This window comes from Schistocerca piceifrons, chromosome X, assembly GCF_021461385.2.
Source record: "Schistocerca piceifrons isolate TAMUIC-IGC-003096 chromosome X, iqSchPice1.1, whole genome shotgun sequence".
Lineage (NCBI taxonomy): Eukaryota > Metazoa > Arthropoda > Insecta > Orthoptera > Acrididae > Schistocerca > Schistocerca piceifrons.
Window position 1 is genome coordinate 197,125,106 of NC_060149.1, and position 18,192 is coordinate 197,143,297.

Sequence of the window (18,192 nt, forward strand, 5' to 3'; positions counted from 1 at the left end):
TTTTCAAACAAATGGCATATGTGGCTCTATGTTTGTAATTTCATGGCATAGAATATCATCTTTCAGATATACTGTGCTTAAATTTGTCACAGCACCATCATGCTTCCATTTTCAAGAACAGAGCAAAAACAATAACACGAATGCATTAATTAGTATCCCTCTGTCCTATTGTTAATTTTTAAAATTTATGCAGCCATTAGGTAGCATTTTCAATCACATTTCAAATGTAGGAATTTATCTCTCTTGGCTCAGCTATATTTTGAGGGTTATTCAACTGACAGAGGTAATGACATATCTGCCACACTGTCCTAGCATTATTTTTAGCAGAATACCTCCTGCAAAACTGTCACTTTGATTGTGCAGTAAGTCTAACTTGAACAGTGGGTACTGCTTCTACCTTGACATCCATGTTCATTCAGTTTGTCACTGGTTGATTGTGCAAATTGTCCGGAGACTAGTCCAGCAGATATTTATAAGTGATGGGTAATGAGTACATATTAAATGTGAATTAATTTTCACACATTTTAAATTAGGATGTACCTGATATTTCTTTTAACAAATTTTATTATAATGTCAGGTAAATGTGAGTAATATATGTGTTTTGTTTCTATGTGTTACAGAGTATTTGAGAAGATGGTTATTTACTGTGACACATTCATAAATCTGATTCCACTGTCATTTGTACTGGGCTTCTACGTCGCATATGTGGCTGGAAGATGGTGGCAGCAGTATATGGCAATACCGTGGCCCGACAAGTACGATAAAGTCGTATTTGGTGTATGGGTGTAACTGCTAACAAAAATTGATTCCCACACCAAATATAATAATTTACTAAAAGGTACCCATTTGACAAAATCATGAAAAATGACACTAGTTTTTCTTTTAATCAATTTAATCAAATAAAGCTGCATGTGATAGTAACTTGATTTTATTAACAGTATAACCTAATCTCACACAACAATATTAAAAATTATTGGTATTGGAAAGTGATTGTTACTTGAATTTAGGTTGCCATATCCTCAAGTGAATGTATACAGATGTTTTGGCAGAATCAGAGAGAAAGAGACTCAAGTAAATGTGTAGTTTTATATTTTGTTTTGATGTAAGTATAATCCAGAAGCATGTTATGTGAAGCATCCTGTTTCATTAACACGTTAACCAAATGATATGCCCATTTTATAAACTCCCACTTAGATATAAAATTAATATATTCATGCAATTTTAGTGCCAGTTACTTTTTCTGCTATATATGTTTTATTATTTTAAGGAAGTAAGTTTTACTACTACTTATCTTGTATGAGGGCATGCTGAAAAGAAATGCCTCCAAATTTTTATATGAAAACTCTTAAAGCTTTTTAAATAAAACAAGCATTATTAACATTCTACATCTTTGCTATTCATGTCTGCATATTTGCAGCCCTCTGCCACTAGAGTACTCTGAGTTGCAGGCTTTAATATTGTGGTGTGTAACATAACTGTCGATGAATGAGATGCAGCATGCTGTAATCGAGATCCAAATTTCAAGAGTTCATCCACACATGCAGCACCCTCTCCTTCAGCTTGATAATTTCAGATCACACATGAGCCTTGTGACATCTGCAGCAATCTGACGCCTTGGATTCACTGTCATCAATCATTCTCCATACAGGTACAACTTGACCCCATCAAATTCTCATCTGTTTTCCAAACTTAATGAACACCTTTGGAGACATCACTTTGATACTGATGTCACACAAGCTGAGGTGAGATTGTGGCTCCATCAACACAGTCAATTATTCTACAGTGACAGCATCAACAAACTGGTTAATGATTGGGAGGAATGTGTTTGTGGCCAGGATGGGTATGTTGGGAATAAATACGTAGGCACAAGAAAAATAAAGGTGTAGAATGTTATTAAACATTTGTTTTATTTTAGAAGGTATAAGCTGTTTTCAATAAAAAATTCAGAGACATTACATTTCAGCATGTTCTCATATATGGCATCTGCATCTAGGGGCTTGCTTCCATTGAAAGTCCTGATAATAAAAATATAGGTTGTTTATTTTTTTAATGATGAGACTGAAGTATAATGCTGTCTTTTTAGATTCAACACTCTTTATTTGTATGTTCACTCATCACAAACTTCATATATGACATTGCACCATAATGGTTTTAATGCAAGTCAGAAATATTTTCATACACACTGTTGTAACTTCAAGTTGAACAAATATATTTCAAGGAAGACGCAATACATAGTCACAGATCAAGTAAACAGAGTAAGACGTGTGTACACTTTAACAGTAAAATCATAACTGAGTCCAAGTCTAGCAGCCGCTGGCTGGCTGGCCGCTTAGGTGGTGCTGCTGCTGCATGGCTGGCAGACAGCGCCGCATGTAGAAGACGTGCGTAACTGTGCGGCAGCACTTTGAAAGATCGGCGAGTCACAACACTTTTCCTCCCATTGAATTTTTTGCACAGGACTTGATTGAGGTGGCTTGTAGATTGCTAACATCCATAGGTGTTGTTTGACTGGCTGTAAAGTCTCAAGGAAGAGGCTTCCCATACGGATGGAAGTGTCCCCGATGATAACGGGTCGAGATGACAGGAGACGTGGGGGTCGAATCTGATGCGGACCCTATGCACCAATCTGCCCATTGCGGCAAGTCCGGTTGTTATAACAGGAGACATGGGCGATGTGTCCGCGTCCGTAGGAGAAGGAGGCGAGTAGAGTTGCTCCGACAGATGATGGTCATCTGGTTCCTGCATGGGCACGTCTCCTGGTGGCATCAGTTCTTGTGCTGGCACCGAGATGATGGCAAGAGGTCTGCGTTGTCAGTAATGAGAGAATTCAAGATCCCGAGCATCAGGTAGAGCCGAAGGTGGTGTAGCGGCATCCGGAACAGGCGTTTGCCAGCACACGCGGCCGAAACTAGTTCGAATGGTGCACTGCAATACCCGTGTCCATCTGGATTTGATACAGGCATTGGCCACGGTATCGTAAGATGCGGCCAGGACTCCATTTTGGCCACCTGCGATATCTCTGTACCCATACAAGGTCATCGACAGTGAACTGGCCAAGCGAAGGCACCCGCGGCCGTGAGGTGGAAGGCCGCAGAAAATGAAGTAGTGTGCGGGGCTGTCGGCCATGTAAGAGCTCAGCCGGGCTGTGGTCGCCCATGGGGGTTATACGGTAAGAAGCCAGAAAGTGGAGAAGTGCATCATCAGCAGAAGAAGTCAGGACTTTCCTCATCTGAGCCTCAAATGTGCGGACCAGTCGTTCAGCCTCACCGTTTCACTGTGGATGCAACAAAGGGGCCGTGACATGCATGACGCCGTGATGGGCACAAAAATCTGCAAAATCGGAAGAGGCAAATTGCGGACCATTATCAGTAACAAGAGTAGAGGGAAGGCCTTCCAAAGAGAAAATGCGAGCTACTGCATTGGTGGTTGCCATGGTGGTAGGCGACATGCAACGGACAATGAAAGGAAAGTTACAGTAGGTGTCAATAACGAGAAGCCAATAAGTATGTAAAAAAGGTCCCGCAAAGTCAGCATGAATACGCTCCCAGGGCTTCTCAGGTGAAGGCCACAGTGACAAAGATGACTTCAGAATGGCGGCCTGTGATGCACAAGGGCCACAGGCAGCGACCATGTGTGCAATTTCAGAGTCGATGCCGGGCCAGTACACATGACAGCGCCCAGAGATTTTGTGCGAGAGACACCCCAGTGCCCTTGGTGAAGGAGGCGCAAGACCGAAGCACGCAAAGACGCAGGTACCACAACACGCGGCGAAGCATTGTCGGTGGAAAGGAGGATAACACCATCCCTAGCTGTGAGGCGGTAATGCAAAGCATAGTAGTTCCACAATGGATCAGAAGTCTTAGCAGATGGACGATCTGGCCAACCCTTCTGAATACAGCATAAAACCCGGGAGAGGGTAGGGTCAGGACCCGTAGCAGCCGCCAGCCGGTCCCCGGTGATGGGGAACCCGTCCAAAACCCGCTGCTTGGCAACATCCAGGTGGAAACACAAAAGTTTGTCCATATCGAATGACAGATCAGGACCCACGGGAAGGCGAGACAGTGCATCACCATTCGCATGTTGAGCCGTCGGCCGGGATTGCTCATCAGTGTGGGATCCGTACCAGATCGGTCTGACGGAGGAGATAGAGAAGATCCAAAGAAGAGCGGCGCGTTTCGTCACAGGGTTATTTGGTAACCGTGATAGCGTTACGGAGATGTTTAATAAACTCAAGTGGCAGACTCTGCAAGAGAGGCGCTCTGCATCGCGGTGTAGCTTGCTCGCCAGGTTTCGAAAGGGTGCGTTTCTGGATGAGGTATCGAATATATTGCTTCCCCCTACTTATACCTCCCGAGGAGATCACGAATGTAAAATTAGAGAGATTAGAGCACGCACGGAGGCTTTCAGACAGTCGTTTTTCCCGCGAACCATACGCGACTGGAACAGGAAAGGGAGGTAATGACAGTGGCACGTAAAGTGCCCTCCGCCACACACCGTTGGGTGGCTTGCGGAGTATCAATGTAGATGTAGATGTAGTAGAAATGAATCTCATAATTGAAACGAGACAAGTAAAGAGCCCAATGCTGGACGCGGTGTGCAGCCTTGTCGGGAAGTGACGTTGATGGATGAAACAAGGAAAAAAGTGATTTGTGATCTGTAACAAGATGAAATTTGGATCCATAGAGAAAAACGCCAAACTTATGAAGAGCATAAATAATGGCCAAAGTTTCTTTTTCAATTTGAGAATACTTTTGTTGGGCATCTGTGAATGTTTTGGAGGCATAATCAATGGGTTGTTCAGAACCGTCAGAAAAACAGTGCGCAAGGACTGCACCGACCTCATATTGAGAGGCGTCCATGGCAAGAACAAGATGTTGGCCAGGTCGATAAGTAGCCAGGCATGGGGCCTGTTTCAGCATAGTCTTCAATTTCTGGAAAGCCGCATCGCATGATGCGGACCAGTGAAAAGGCACGTTTTTATGCAACAGACGATGCAATGGCTGAGCCACCAAAGCAGCAGACGGTCATAACTTGTGATAGTATGCTATTTTCCCCAAGAAGGCCTGCAGTTCCTTAACAGATGTAGGGCAAGGAAGGGCATCGATCGCAGTGACAGTTTGCTGAAGTGGACAAATACCATCCCGAGAGAGTTGAAACCCCAAGTACGTGATAGATGCCTGAAAAAATTTTGATTTCTGAAGATTACACTTAAGCCCGGCAGTCTGTAAGACATGAAAAAGTGTGCGGAGATTTTGAAGATGTTCGTCAGTGGTGGAGCAAGTGGCAACAATGTCGTCTTGGTAATTTATACACCCAGGGACAGTGAGCAATAATTGTTCCAAGAATCAGTGAAAGAGAGCAGGGGTGCTGGCAACCCCAAATGGCAATCGTTGGTATTGATAGAGGCCGAAAGGCATGTTAAGGACCAGAAACTGCTGGGAAGCAGCGTCAAGAGGAAGTTGATGATAAGCTTCAGACAGGTCAAGTTTAGAAAAATACTGGCCTCCAGCAACTTTAGTAAATAATTCTTCAGGTCGAGGCATAGGGTTAGTGTCGATAAGGCACTGAGCATTTACAGTGGCTTTGAAATTGCCACAGAGACGAATATCACCATTTGGCTTAGCAACAACAACGACAGGAGAGGACCACTCACTGGAAGTGACAGGAAGAAAGACCCCTGAAGCAGTGAGATGATCCAGCTCCCATTTGACCTGATCACAAAGGGCCACAGGAATGGGCCGAGCCCGAAAAAACTTAGGCGGAGCAGTGGGTTTGAGCATGATATGAGCTTCAAAGTCGGTTGTACGGCCTAACCCAGGAGAAAAAAAGGGACAAAAATGTCATCAACAAGGAATCCAATTGAGCATAAGGAATAGCCTCAGAGACGATATTGACAGAGTCACCTATGGAGAACCCAAAAACACGAAAGGCATTGAAACCAAAAAGATTCTCCACGATACTATGGTCGACCATAAATATGGGAATAGTGCAAACGACAAATTTGTAAGATACCTCAGCATCAAATTGTCCCAAGAGAGAAATCTTCTGTTTATTGTAGGTCCGTAATTGCCGAGTGACAGGTGACAGGATTGGAGAACCCAGCTGAAGATACGTCTGGGAATTGATGATAGTGGTAGCAGAAGCAGTATCCACCTGCATGCGAACATCTCGACCAAGTATTTGGACAGTGAGGAATAAGTTCCCTGAAAGGGAAGAAGTACAATTGACAGACAACACAGAATCAGAATCAGCGTCATGTTCATGAACATCATGTGTGCGGTCAGATTTGCAAACGGATGACACATGACCCTCTTTTTTTCATTTGTGACACATGGCCCAACGTTGTGGACAATCTTCTCGTGAATATTTCGTAAAACACCGCAGACATGAAGGAAGTTGCTGTGGGTTTTGCTGCAGTTTGTTAGAGGTTTGTTTACGGTTAGGCCGAGGCTGCACGTAGGAGCCACACGCCACACGCTTCGTCAACATCGCACAGAGGTTGTATTTCCCCGATGTCACCCCATGCCTCTCCAGCAGCGCAAGAAATTTGAAAAGACTGAGCGATGGATAGGACTTCATCTAGAGTTAGATTTACCAACTGAAGGACACGTTGCATAACTTCTTTGTCGGGTGCCGATCGGATAATAGCATCCCATACCATGGAATCGGTGTAGCATTCTTTGTGAACTTCAGTAACAAATTGACACTTTCTACTGAGGCCGTGAAGTTCAGCAGCCCAAGCACAATAGGATTGATTCGGTTGTTTTTGACAATGATAAAAGGCAGCACGAGAGACTACCACATGCATTCGCTTTTGAAAATAGACGGACAGAAGTGAGCACATTTCAGCAAAGGACAAAGATGCAGGATCTTACAAAGGAGCCAATTGTGACAACAACCGATACATTTGAGGTGAAATCCATGAAAGGAACAGAGACTTACATGTTTGTTCGTCTGCAAAATGAAATACCAAGAAGTGCTGTTGAAGATGTTTTTCGTAGTCAGACCAGTCTTCCGCCGTCTCGTCGTAAGGAGGAAAAGTAGGTAGAGACAGCACGAGAGATGCCCCGCATTTGATGCCGTGACGAAATCACGAATCACATTTGTGAGAAGCGTTTGCTGTTCTATGAGACCTTGCAATAGTTGCTCTAAAGTAGCCATGGAAACAAGTGGGTCAACGGTGGAAAAGAAAAATCACTATCTCGTTGACAGTTGTTATAACTTCAAATTGAACAAATATATTTCAAGGAAGATGCAATACATAGTCACAGATCAAGTAAACAGAGTAAGACGTGTGTACACTTTAACAGTCAAATCATAACTGAGTTCAAGTCTAGCAGCCGCTGGCTGGCTGGCCGCTTAGGTGGTGCTGCTGCTGCATGGCTGGCAGACTGTGCCGCATGTAGAGGACGCGCTTTGAAAGATCAGCGAGTCACAACACACAATTTTGTATGATATTGAAACAAAGAATAAATGCACAGTATATCAGCAGTCTAAAAACTTACAAGAAGTGACAGTACCAAAGTGACTGAACTGAAGTGATGTCTTTTGTGTGAAGTTCATGATACATATAAATCAGTACTCCTTCCAGAATATTTAAAAGGTTCAGAAACAGATTTAAATAAAATTAAGTTTTTTATGAATGCAAAATTCTTATGAATGCAGTAGAATCAAAAGATATTTATATAATTATGAAATACACTTGCACATTGAATTGCAAATGACACATCTCAGTGACAATTTTTTCTTTGGGGAAAGAATGGAAACTGATGATTACACAAACCCTAAAAATACAAATCATGTGAAACCTTATAAATCAAGTTTTAATTTAGAATTAACAAAAAGATTCCAGCCTCTGACGATGTTGAAAGAAGACTGGAAACAAAAGGTGGAGAAAAATAGTATAAATAGAAACACATCACCAGACGCTAAAAAGCTGTATTCGTGCAACTTAACTGTAAACAAGAGAGACTGCAATCAAACTTCAGTGAAAAACAGCAACATACAGACCAAATCAAGTTCACCTGTAAAAGAAATCAATATACAAGGTTATTACAAATGATTGAAGTGATTTCACAGCTCTACAATAACTTTATTATTTGAGATATTTTTGCAATGCTTTGCACACACATACAAAAACTCAAAAAGTTTTTTTAGGCATTCACAAATGTTCGATATGTGCCCCTTTAGTGATTCGGCAGACATCAAGCCGATAATCAGGTTCCTCCCACACTCGGCGCAGCATGTCCCCATCAATGAGTTCGAAAGCATCATTGATGCGAGCTCACAGTTCTGGCACGTTTCTTGGTAGAGGAGGTTTAAACACTGAATCTTTCACATAACCCCACAGAAAGAAATTGCATGGGGTTAAGTCAGGAGAGCGTGGAGGCCATGACATGAATTGCTGATCATGATCTCCACCACGACCGATCCATCAGTTTACCAATCTCCTGTTTAAGAAATGCTGAACATCATGATGTAAGTGCGGTGGAGCACCATCCTGTTGAAAGATGAAGTCGGTGCTGTCGGTCTCCAGTTGTGGCATGAGCCAATTTTCCAGCATGTCCAGATACACGTGTCCTGTAACGTTTTTTTCGCAGAAGAAAAATGGGCCGTAAACTTTAAACCGTGAGATTGCACAAAACACGTTAACCTTTGGTGAATTGCGAATTTGCTGCAAGAATGCATGAGGACTCTCTACCACCCAGATTCGCACATTGTGTCTGTTCACTTCACCATTAAGAAAAAATGTTACTTCATCACTGAAAACAAGTTTCGCACTGAACGCATCCTCTTCCATGAGCTGTTGCAACCGCGCCGAAAATTCAAAGCGTTTGACTTTGTCATCGGGTGTCAGGGCTTGTAGCAATTGTAAATGGTAAGGCTTCTGCTTTAGCCTTTTCCGTAAGATTTTCCAAACCGTCGGCTGTGGTACGTTTAGCTCCCTGCTTGCTTTATTCGTCGACTTCCGCGGCTACGCGTGAAACTTGCCCGCACGCGTTCAACCGTTTCTTTGCTCACTGCAGGCCGACCCGTTGATTTCCCCTTACAGAGGCATCCAGAAGCTTTAAACTGCGCATACCATCGCCGAATGGAGTTAGCAGTTGGTGGATCTTTGTTGAACTTCGTCCTGAAGTGTCGTTGCACTGTTATGACTGGTGTGAGTGCATTTCAAGCGCGACATACACTTTCTCGGCTCCTGTCGCCATTTTGTCTCACTGCGCTCTTGAGCGCTCTGGTGGCAGAAACCTGAAGTGCGGCTTCAGCCGAACAAAACTTTATGAGTTTTTCTACGTATCTGTAGTGTGTCATGACCATATGTCAATGAATGGAGCTACAGTGAATTTATGAAATCGCTTCAATCATTTGTAATAGCCCTGTATAAAGCCGCGGTGCGGACGGCTAAGGGAACGCCTGATCAATTCCGTTCTCCCGACTAGCCGCTAGGCAAGTAATGCACCACTTTAAGTTATTGAATAAATCATCGCTTCCTTTGCTGATTCAACAAGACTATGTTAGAGGGTAAAAATGTGACTACAAATACTGATAAAAACGAAATATTTGCATATTCTGATCAGCATGGACGAGGCATGACAAAAATTTTATATAATGAACATGAACTGCAAGCCTGTGCATACGTGAAATCAAGAGCACCAATGTGGGAAACAGCAAAAAACATATGGGAAGAAAAACAGTGACACATAATCATAGCAGGAGGGAATTTTCTCCATAAAAATGACCTGAGTAGAGTGACATATAGCCTAGAATCATTACTAAAACTCAGGGGAAAGATGCATGTGATGGTTGTAAGAATTCCACAAAGGTATGATTTAATCCCTACATCATGCCTAAACACAGAAATACAGAAAGCAAATCAATTGTTCACTGAAATAAGGAAAACATATGATGTGTTTTATATAAATGTTGATTATTTAGAGAGGGACTGTTACAGTAAGCTTGGTCAGCACATGAATGGCAAAGGCAAGAGAATCATGTGCCAAAAGATTTGTAAAATAATACCCACACGAGAACGTGAAGAGGAAATAGACACTGAAGCACCGACAACAGCAAGCACCTCTGCAGACATGGAAATGTCCACTCCAACTTCTGTGCCAAATCAAACCTCAACAAAACCAACACCAACAGCAGTAGCAATTGAAAATCCACCACTAACTGACAGTTTACCAGCATCACCTACAAGAGTAAAAGTCACACCTACAACAGCAGTAAAAACACCAACATCAACTATCACCACCACAGCAACAGGAGGAACTCCAGCAATTCCAGTGAGAAGAAATGTAAGGCGACCACGTCATCTGCAAGATTTTTTTATTCCCAAAAGGCCCCAAGACCAAATTATGGTAAATAGTGCAGTTATCAACAACACCTCCAGTAGCAGTCCTTGCAGCAAAAACAGAAACCACATCAGCTTCAACAACACAAGAAGAATGACCAAAGTGGCGATTACTGTGGTGTCACCGCCAGACACCACACTTGCTAGGTGGTAGCCTTTAAATCGGCCGCGGTCCGTTAGTATACGTCGGACCCACGTGTCGCCACTATCAGTGATTGCAGACCGATCGCCGCCACACGGCAGGTCTAGAGAGACTTCCTAGCACTCGCCCCATTTGTACAACCGACTTTGCTAGCGATGGTTCACTGACAAAATACGCTCTCATTTGCCGAGACGATAGTTTAGCATAGCCTTCAGCTACGTCATTTGCTATGACCTAGCAAGGTGACATTATGAGTTACTATTGATATTGTGAATCATGTACCGTCCAGACCGACGTTCACCATTAATGGATTAAAGTTAAGTATTCCACCAGCTACGTCCTTTTTTCTAAATTCTAATTTCCTTGTCCTGTTCCAGACTTCACGCCAGCCTGCGTGAGCTAAAACATGTGCCTTTCGGCCTCCTCTAGTAACACGGTGTTGGCTCTCCTGCCAACCAAAACAATTACTATCCACTTCGCTACATGTGAAATGAATCATTCGGGTACTACTATAGACCAAATAGTAATTAGCTCCAAAACAAAATATAAAGCAGTTTTAATTAAAGCTGGACTGCTGACCATCATGCACAGGCTATAAGCTTTTGTGTAAACACTAATTCCTATCCTATAGTTATATGAGGAAGACTACACACATGGCCAGAACTTTCAATAATGCTGCAGTACAAACATTCCAGAATTACCTCCAACAAGAATCATGGCAGCTAGTGTATAGTACAGAAAATATTTCTGATAAATTATAGACATTCATGAATATATTCAAATATTATTTTGATCTTGCCTTTCCATTGAAAGCCAAAACAACCAAATCTGTAAATGCAACAAGTGGATTCCTAGGAAATCTTGTGCTAGAAAACAGTACCTACACTACACTGCAAGAAGTTACAACACAACTACGGAATTTGATAGTTACTTAAAAAAATATAAACCTATCTTAAATAATCTAATAAAGGAGACAAAGACACGAGACAATGACAAATACATAGAAAATGCTTCAAACAGAACCAAAGCAATCTGGCAATTTGTGAAGAAAGAAACCCAATCTGACAAAAATAGAGTTGATAATATTGTACTAAAGACTGGCTTGGAAAACATTAACAACCTATAGGGAGTAGCTAATATGTTTAATAACTATTTTATAAAAGTAACAGAGAAACTATTGAAACAGACCTCCAATAGAAAACAGTATTCACAAACAGGGAAAAAAGTCTCAAACAAATCATTGTTCTTGTACCCAACAAATGTAGAAGTAGTACAGGTTACAATAAAAACTCTCAAAATGAAACACTCTGCAGGAGTAGATGATATACCTCATTTCATTATTAACCTGATTACTGTGCCCTTAACTCACATATGTAACCTATCTTTTGCTACAGGAACTTATCCTTCATGTTTGAAACTGCCAAAAGTAAAGCCATTGTACAAGAAAGGAAATAAAGATGATGTTTCCAACTACAGACCACTGGCACTTTTTTCTGTTTGCTAAAAATTATTAGAAAGTCTCTTCAATAAGAGACTAACAGACTTCTTAGAGGATAATGGAATACTGTCAGAATCTCAACATGGATTTAGAGCAAACTGCTCAAATGAATCAGCAGTTCACTCCTTTCTATTTGAGGTGCTGTTAGCTTTAGACAGCAAATAACTTACCATGGGCATATTTTTAGATTTGTCAAAGGCATCTGACGCCATAAATCATGACAAATTGCTACACAAGAAAGAAAATATTGGCATAAGAAGAACAGCTAACAACTGGCTCAGCTCTTATCTTAAGAACAGGGAACAATATGTGGAAACAGATCAGGAAAGGAATAATGTCATTAGGAAATATAGTTCCAAGCTACTGACTGTTAAATATGATGTGCCACGAGGATCAGTAATGGGTCCTGTTCTGTTCTTACTCTATGTAAATGACCTAAATATAAGCAATGACAGCAGTAAAATATTTCAATTTGCTGATGATACAAACATTCTAATTACAGGAAACTCATGAGAAACCCTTGTAAAAAAACATAACAGAAGCCACTGACAGGCTAACATCTTACTTTGATAACAATGACTTAATAATAAACACTGGAAAAACTGTAGCTATTGATACACACATAGCACAAACAAAAAATCTTATGTCACCCAATATATAGCTATATGGGCAGACAATTACCAAAACAGCCTGTACCAAATTTCTTGGACTTCACCTACAAGACAACATGAAATGGAAAGCATATATTGAGCAAATGAACAAAAAAATTAACTGTTTCTTGTTTTGTGTTGTGTACATTAAAAAATTGTACCAGCTACAACACTCTTTAGTATGTATATTATGCAGCCATACAATCTCACCTCTGGTATGGGGTTATGTTCTGAGAAAATTCTACAAATGCCACTGTAGACCATTGTTTCCAAAAAGATGATCCTGCCTCTTCCTTGTATATATCTACTTGAAAATATAATGTATTTAAAACAAAACTTACAAACAAAAAGACGACTCATCACTCAAAATCACACAATACACAGCTGTGATACAAAACACTGGATTTACATGTTCAAAGTGCCAATACAAAGTTATTTTGAAACAGTCTTATCCATCCTAATATCAAACTGTACAGCACCTTACCAGATACTATTATACACATGCAAAACATTGGTCACTTCAAATCTAAATTGAAGTCGTACTTGCTTCATCACTGTTTTTACACAGTAAATGAGTATCTATAAAAGTGAGTTTTTCTGTGTTAACCCAATGTAGTCTCATATAGAAGATCATTTGTATATTATCTTTCTGTGTATAGCATAACAACACTTATGTAAGTATTCGTCATTAACTGATATAGTGATTTGTGTTATTATGTGCAAAGGTATAATTATATATAAAATTGTTAATATTAACGTACAGTCCAAATGTCTCTTGCACCTTTTGCAGCTGTAGATGAAAATGAATCAATAAATAAACTGAATAATTTTCAAAATAGATGCTGTCACAACTTTCACATGAGTTAAATTTGTAAAATAATCACACATAAATGACATTCCTTATCAATGTATAGGATAAGCATTGATGTTCCATACTAATTGCTTTGATTTCTTAGTAAAAAGACCTATTATGTAAAAACAGAGAAGGAGAAGAAGAAAGCAAAGAAAGAAAAATTGGAAACGCGCCTCACATGCCAGTCAGATGCTTCCTTAAAAATGAGCTTCTGCTGCCATTGGTGCTCAGAATGTTTGTCTTGTGTCTCAAAAAACTGTCACTGTTTAAGTAGCAGCTACAGTATTCATGTGTCCACAATTCTGACCTATCACTGCAATATTGAAATTGTAGTAACATTTAGTTTAGTACAGATTACTCATTCACTAGATGTATTAGTGTTTGTTTTGACATTACTATTAAACATTTCACATTTCTTTAAGTATTATTTCAGAAAATACAAAAATATTATAAAGTTGGTATGTATTCATAATGTTGTTTATGTTTTCTTGCAGTAAGCTTAGAGAATCCCATTTAATTGTTCTTTTCTTCTTTCCACTAATTTAAGTAGAGTTTGTCCATCCATTCCACTCTTCCATGAGAAGTGCCATCCACTTTGAACCAGTATTATATACATATAGTTCAGAAGCTAATGAAACAAAATGAACCATTAACTAAAAAGAGTATCATTCCACTGGAAGTAGTGGACTCAGTAATGGAGCTGGGACTGTTCCCAAAATGTCTCAAAAAGAGTGAAATATTGCTAATTTATAAAGACAGTGACAAGGGGGTTCCTGGAAACTATGGACCTATAACATTTACACACACATTACCAAAAATTGTAGAAACTGCTATTAAAAAAAAACAGTTATAAAATTCACAGGAAAACAAAATACTCTGGATGAAGCACAGTATGGATTTAAGAAAGGGAATTCCACAAAAATAGCAGTGGAAAGTTTCATGACACACATAATATGAACTCTGGAGGAACAGAAGAAAGTCTGTAGCGTACTTGTTGATCTCTCAAAATCCATCAACAGTATATGCCATACTGCTCTGTTCGATAAACAGCGTATATATGGTATCAGTGCGAATGCAACAAGTCTAATAAAATAATTTGTAACAAACAGAGAAAAAAGAGTAGAATTAAGATACAGTGTAAATAATATAGTGGAAACCTGTTGCTCTGATTTTGAAGTGGTAAAGTATGGGGTAGCACAAGGTTCAATACTTAGTCCACCAACATTTATATTGTAAGTGAATGACACTGTAGCAGCAGTAAAAGAAATGATACATTTATCATTGTAAGTAGTAACTCACTAAATGATTTAGAAACAAGAACATGGATATAGAAGAAGCAAATGAATATTTAACTGAAAACAATCTATATATAAAGGAATAGATAAAAACTTACATTAAAATTTTTGCAAAGAGAACAGTAAATGAAGGGCAACTAAATATAAGACTTAGGGACACTCTGAAGCAGAAGTTCCTGGGATTGAAAATAGACACATTTTTGACTTGGTAAAATTGTATGGAAAATCTGCTCAAATATAAGCAGCAATGTATTTTCGATGAAGAAAATGTCCCACACAGTGGATGTTGATACATTGTTTAAGATGTAATTTTTGCACTTTCTCATCCACATTTATCATGCTGTATAATAATGTGGGGTAGGGCAACAAATTTTCATATGAACAAGCTGATGAAACTGTCAAAAAATATTCTTTATATTGAAAGACTATCACAAAAAGAGTCCTGTAAAATAGAATTCAATGAATATAAAATTTTGACATTACCCTCTGTGTACATATTTGAAACTAGCATGTATCTCATATTAAACTGTACACCAATGCTAAACAGAGAACCACACAATTATAGCACAAGAGTCAAAGATGACTACAACATCAACAGCTTGTGAGTACAAGTGGCTGATAAAGACTACTAAAGTAGGTTGCTTATTACATATCAGACTACCAAGCAAGTTTAAAAAATATTATACACTACCAGTTTTGAAAAGAAAACTAAGAGAGTACTTAGAAATAGTGTTAAGGAATATTTTGAGTCAAGTTAAACATAATTTGAAAGCATTTGCACTAATAATGCAATATCCTGAGAATCAGTGAAAAGTAAACTTGAAACTGTGATGATGTGCAAATCCATTTTCACAGGCGCCATCGGTCTGCCATGACAGAGGGGCTAGCAACAAGCAAATGACACATCAACTGATGCACAGAGAAACACAGACCATGTCTAGCATCAAGCAGTATTATATTTTACCCTTATCCCTTTGCAAAACATTAGGGCATGAGGTTTTTCCCAAAAAGCCATGTGGCAGCAGGCATCCTTCTCTGTGGCACTTCCTGCAGAGATTCCTAGCAATGCACATGATGGGCACATTCTCCCAAGTTTTGTTAGTGACAGTAAAATAAGTTCATTTGTGTGATATCAGACATTTAGTGGCTTGCTGTGTGATCATTTTAGGTTCAAGTCAGAAGACAATGAGTGGGTAAGTCAGCTTGATAATGTATAGCAGCGTAATGGCACCCAGCATTTGCCCATGGAGACTGGCAGCAGATAAACGAAAGGCTCTAAGTGATTTCATGTGAGCAGAAAAAATGTTCACAAAGAACTAAGAATTATGTGCAAGGGCTGGCCGTGGTGGCCATGCAGTTCTAGGCGATGCAGTCCGGAACCGCGTGACTGCTACAGTCATAGGTTCGAATCCTACCTCGGGCATGGATGTGTGTGATGTCCTTGGGTTAGTTAGGTTTAAGTAGTTCTAAGTTCTAGGGGACTGATGACCTAAGCTGTTAAGTCCCATAGTACTCAGAGCCATTTGAACCATTTGATTATGTGCAAGGAGCATCTGATAATCAGAGTCCACTGAACAGAACTAGTGGTGCAAATTTCATTTTAAATCTTGCATCAGTTGGTAAAGAGGTGACATGGTAACAAACAGGTGCACCCGCTGTATTAAGTAGGTCCTTCAATGTGTGCACAGGGCAATGACAATATTACAGATTTATGGACTAGGAATTATTAATAACTGAGCAATTTGATGGACACTATCCACTGAACAAAAATTTCACTTGAATGATTATTGTCAGCATCAAACTGACCACTGTAACTTTTCAATGAGATTCTTTCTTTGAATTGAGTAAATGTGTTTTGTGATATGTAGTAAGTTGCTGCACATGACATATGCCCTGGAGCATTCTATCAGTTTTTTTCTATGTATTCATGTACTGTATAAGTATATTGTAAAGCAATCTATGTGCTCAAATGGTAGCTGTAATTGTAAATGTATACTGACATATCCAGAATCACTCGAAACAGCAATCAAGGGATAAGTGAATGAATAAATAAATAAAAGATTGTGGGTTGGAGTTTCACTGTGGTTACTGTAGTGAGGAATGGAATGGGGAAACTGGTGAGGTACTGCCATGCAAGAGTAGATTCTGCAAAAAAGACAAGGATTTTTCCTCTTCAGGCTCAATTACAACACATGAGACCTGGTCTAGATATGTTGAAAAGGGGAAAAGATTGTGGGAACTGGGAATAGGTAACAAGCAATGAGCAAAAGGGAAATACCTCTTCAACTTTGTAATCTATATTTCAGCTCATAGTGTTGAATAAATTGGACTTGTTACATGAAGGAGGGAGAGGGGGAGAGCCTCATCCAGCTATAGGTCACAGTAAGGCGCAGCAGACATCTAGCAAAGAAACTAAGTTTAGGTCATTTTCAGGAGAGAATAGGAAGGTAGGTAATAGCCATTGCAGGGCTGAAGGCCAGATGGACAAATTAAGAACAGAGTACCAGGTCACAAGTTCTGTGAAACAAACTGCTAGTCTGAGCCAGGTGGCATAGGATATATGGATGGAATTTGCGTAAAAGTTTTGACAAAGAGGATTAGGTTATTACAGTAGGTGGAACTGGGAATAAACTGACTATGAACAGAAATTACATCATTAGGGGTGATGTGGATTAAATGGGAATAGCAACTACAGACATAAATATGAGTTTTATGGAGGTCCTGCAGCACCATGACCAGCCATGGGTTAATACTGCTGTGAGCCATTCAAACAGTGAGTTGAACAAGCTGCTCATACATGATCATCTTGTGGACATCCATCTAAGGAGTTGGGCATTTTGATTTCTGCTTCACAGTATATGTATTCCTTCATGAAGTTTTTTGTAAATAATCCACTGTAGTTCAAATGGATCAATGATGTATATAATTACAATACCGGAGGAGGAAATGGCATTCGTTACATCACATTAATGTTGCCTTTTTTTGTTGGATTGTGTTTTATTCATCTCATGACGTATATTTGCAAACCATTTGGTTTGTGTACAGGAGACATCTCACAAATTTATAATACAATTACAATGATTTTTACATTAATAAATAATAGCACTACAATAAATAATAACACCATAAGGATATACATATTGTATCTAGCTCAAATTTCCAGTTTTCCCTTCATGAATTCATCCACTGAATAATAACACTTCAGTGTCAGTACCTCATATAGCATCCTTTTAAGTGAACCTGAATTCATCTGCATCAACTTCTTCTCTTTTAATTTATTACAAATTTTCATTCCTATGTATTGAGGTCCCACGGCATACAGTCTGAGGCAGTGGGTGGGGAGCATATAATTTTCTTTGTTTCTAGTATCATGTGAATGGGCAAAATGGTTTACTTCAAA

At 39.7% G+C, this 18,192-nt stretch overlaps 1 protein-coding gene across 2 annotated transcripts in view; it reads left to right on the forward strand.

The window, feature by feature from the left end:
- LOC124721565 overlaps positions 1-18,192 on the forward strand; it is a 640,226-nt gene that overhangs the window by 341,168 nt on the left and 280,866 nt on the right. The window contains exon 3 of one of the 2 annotated variants that reach the window (XM_047246603.1): positions 621-755. In XM_047246603.1, coding sequence (XP_047102559.1) covers positions 621-755 — 135 coding nt within the window. The other variant, XM_047246605.1, reaches the window with a different exon arrangement.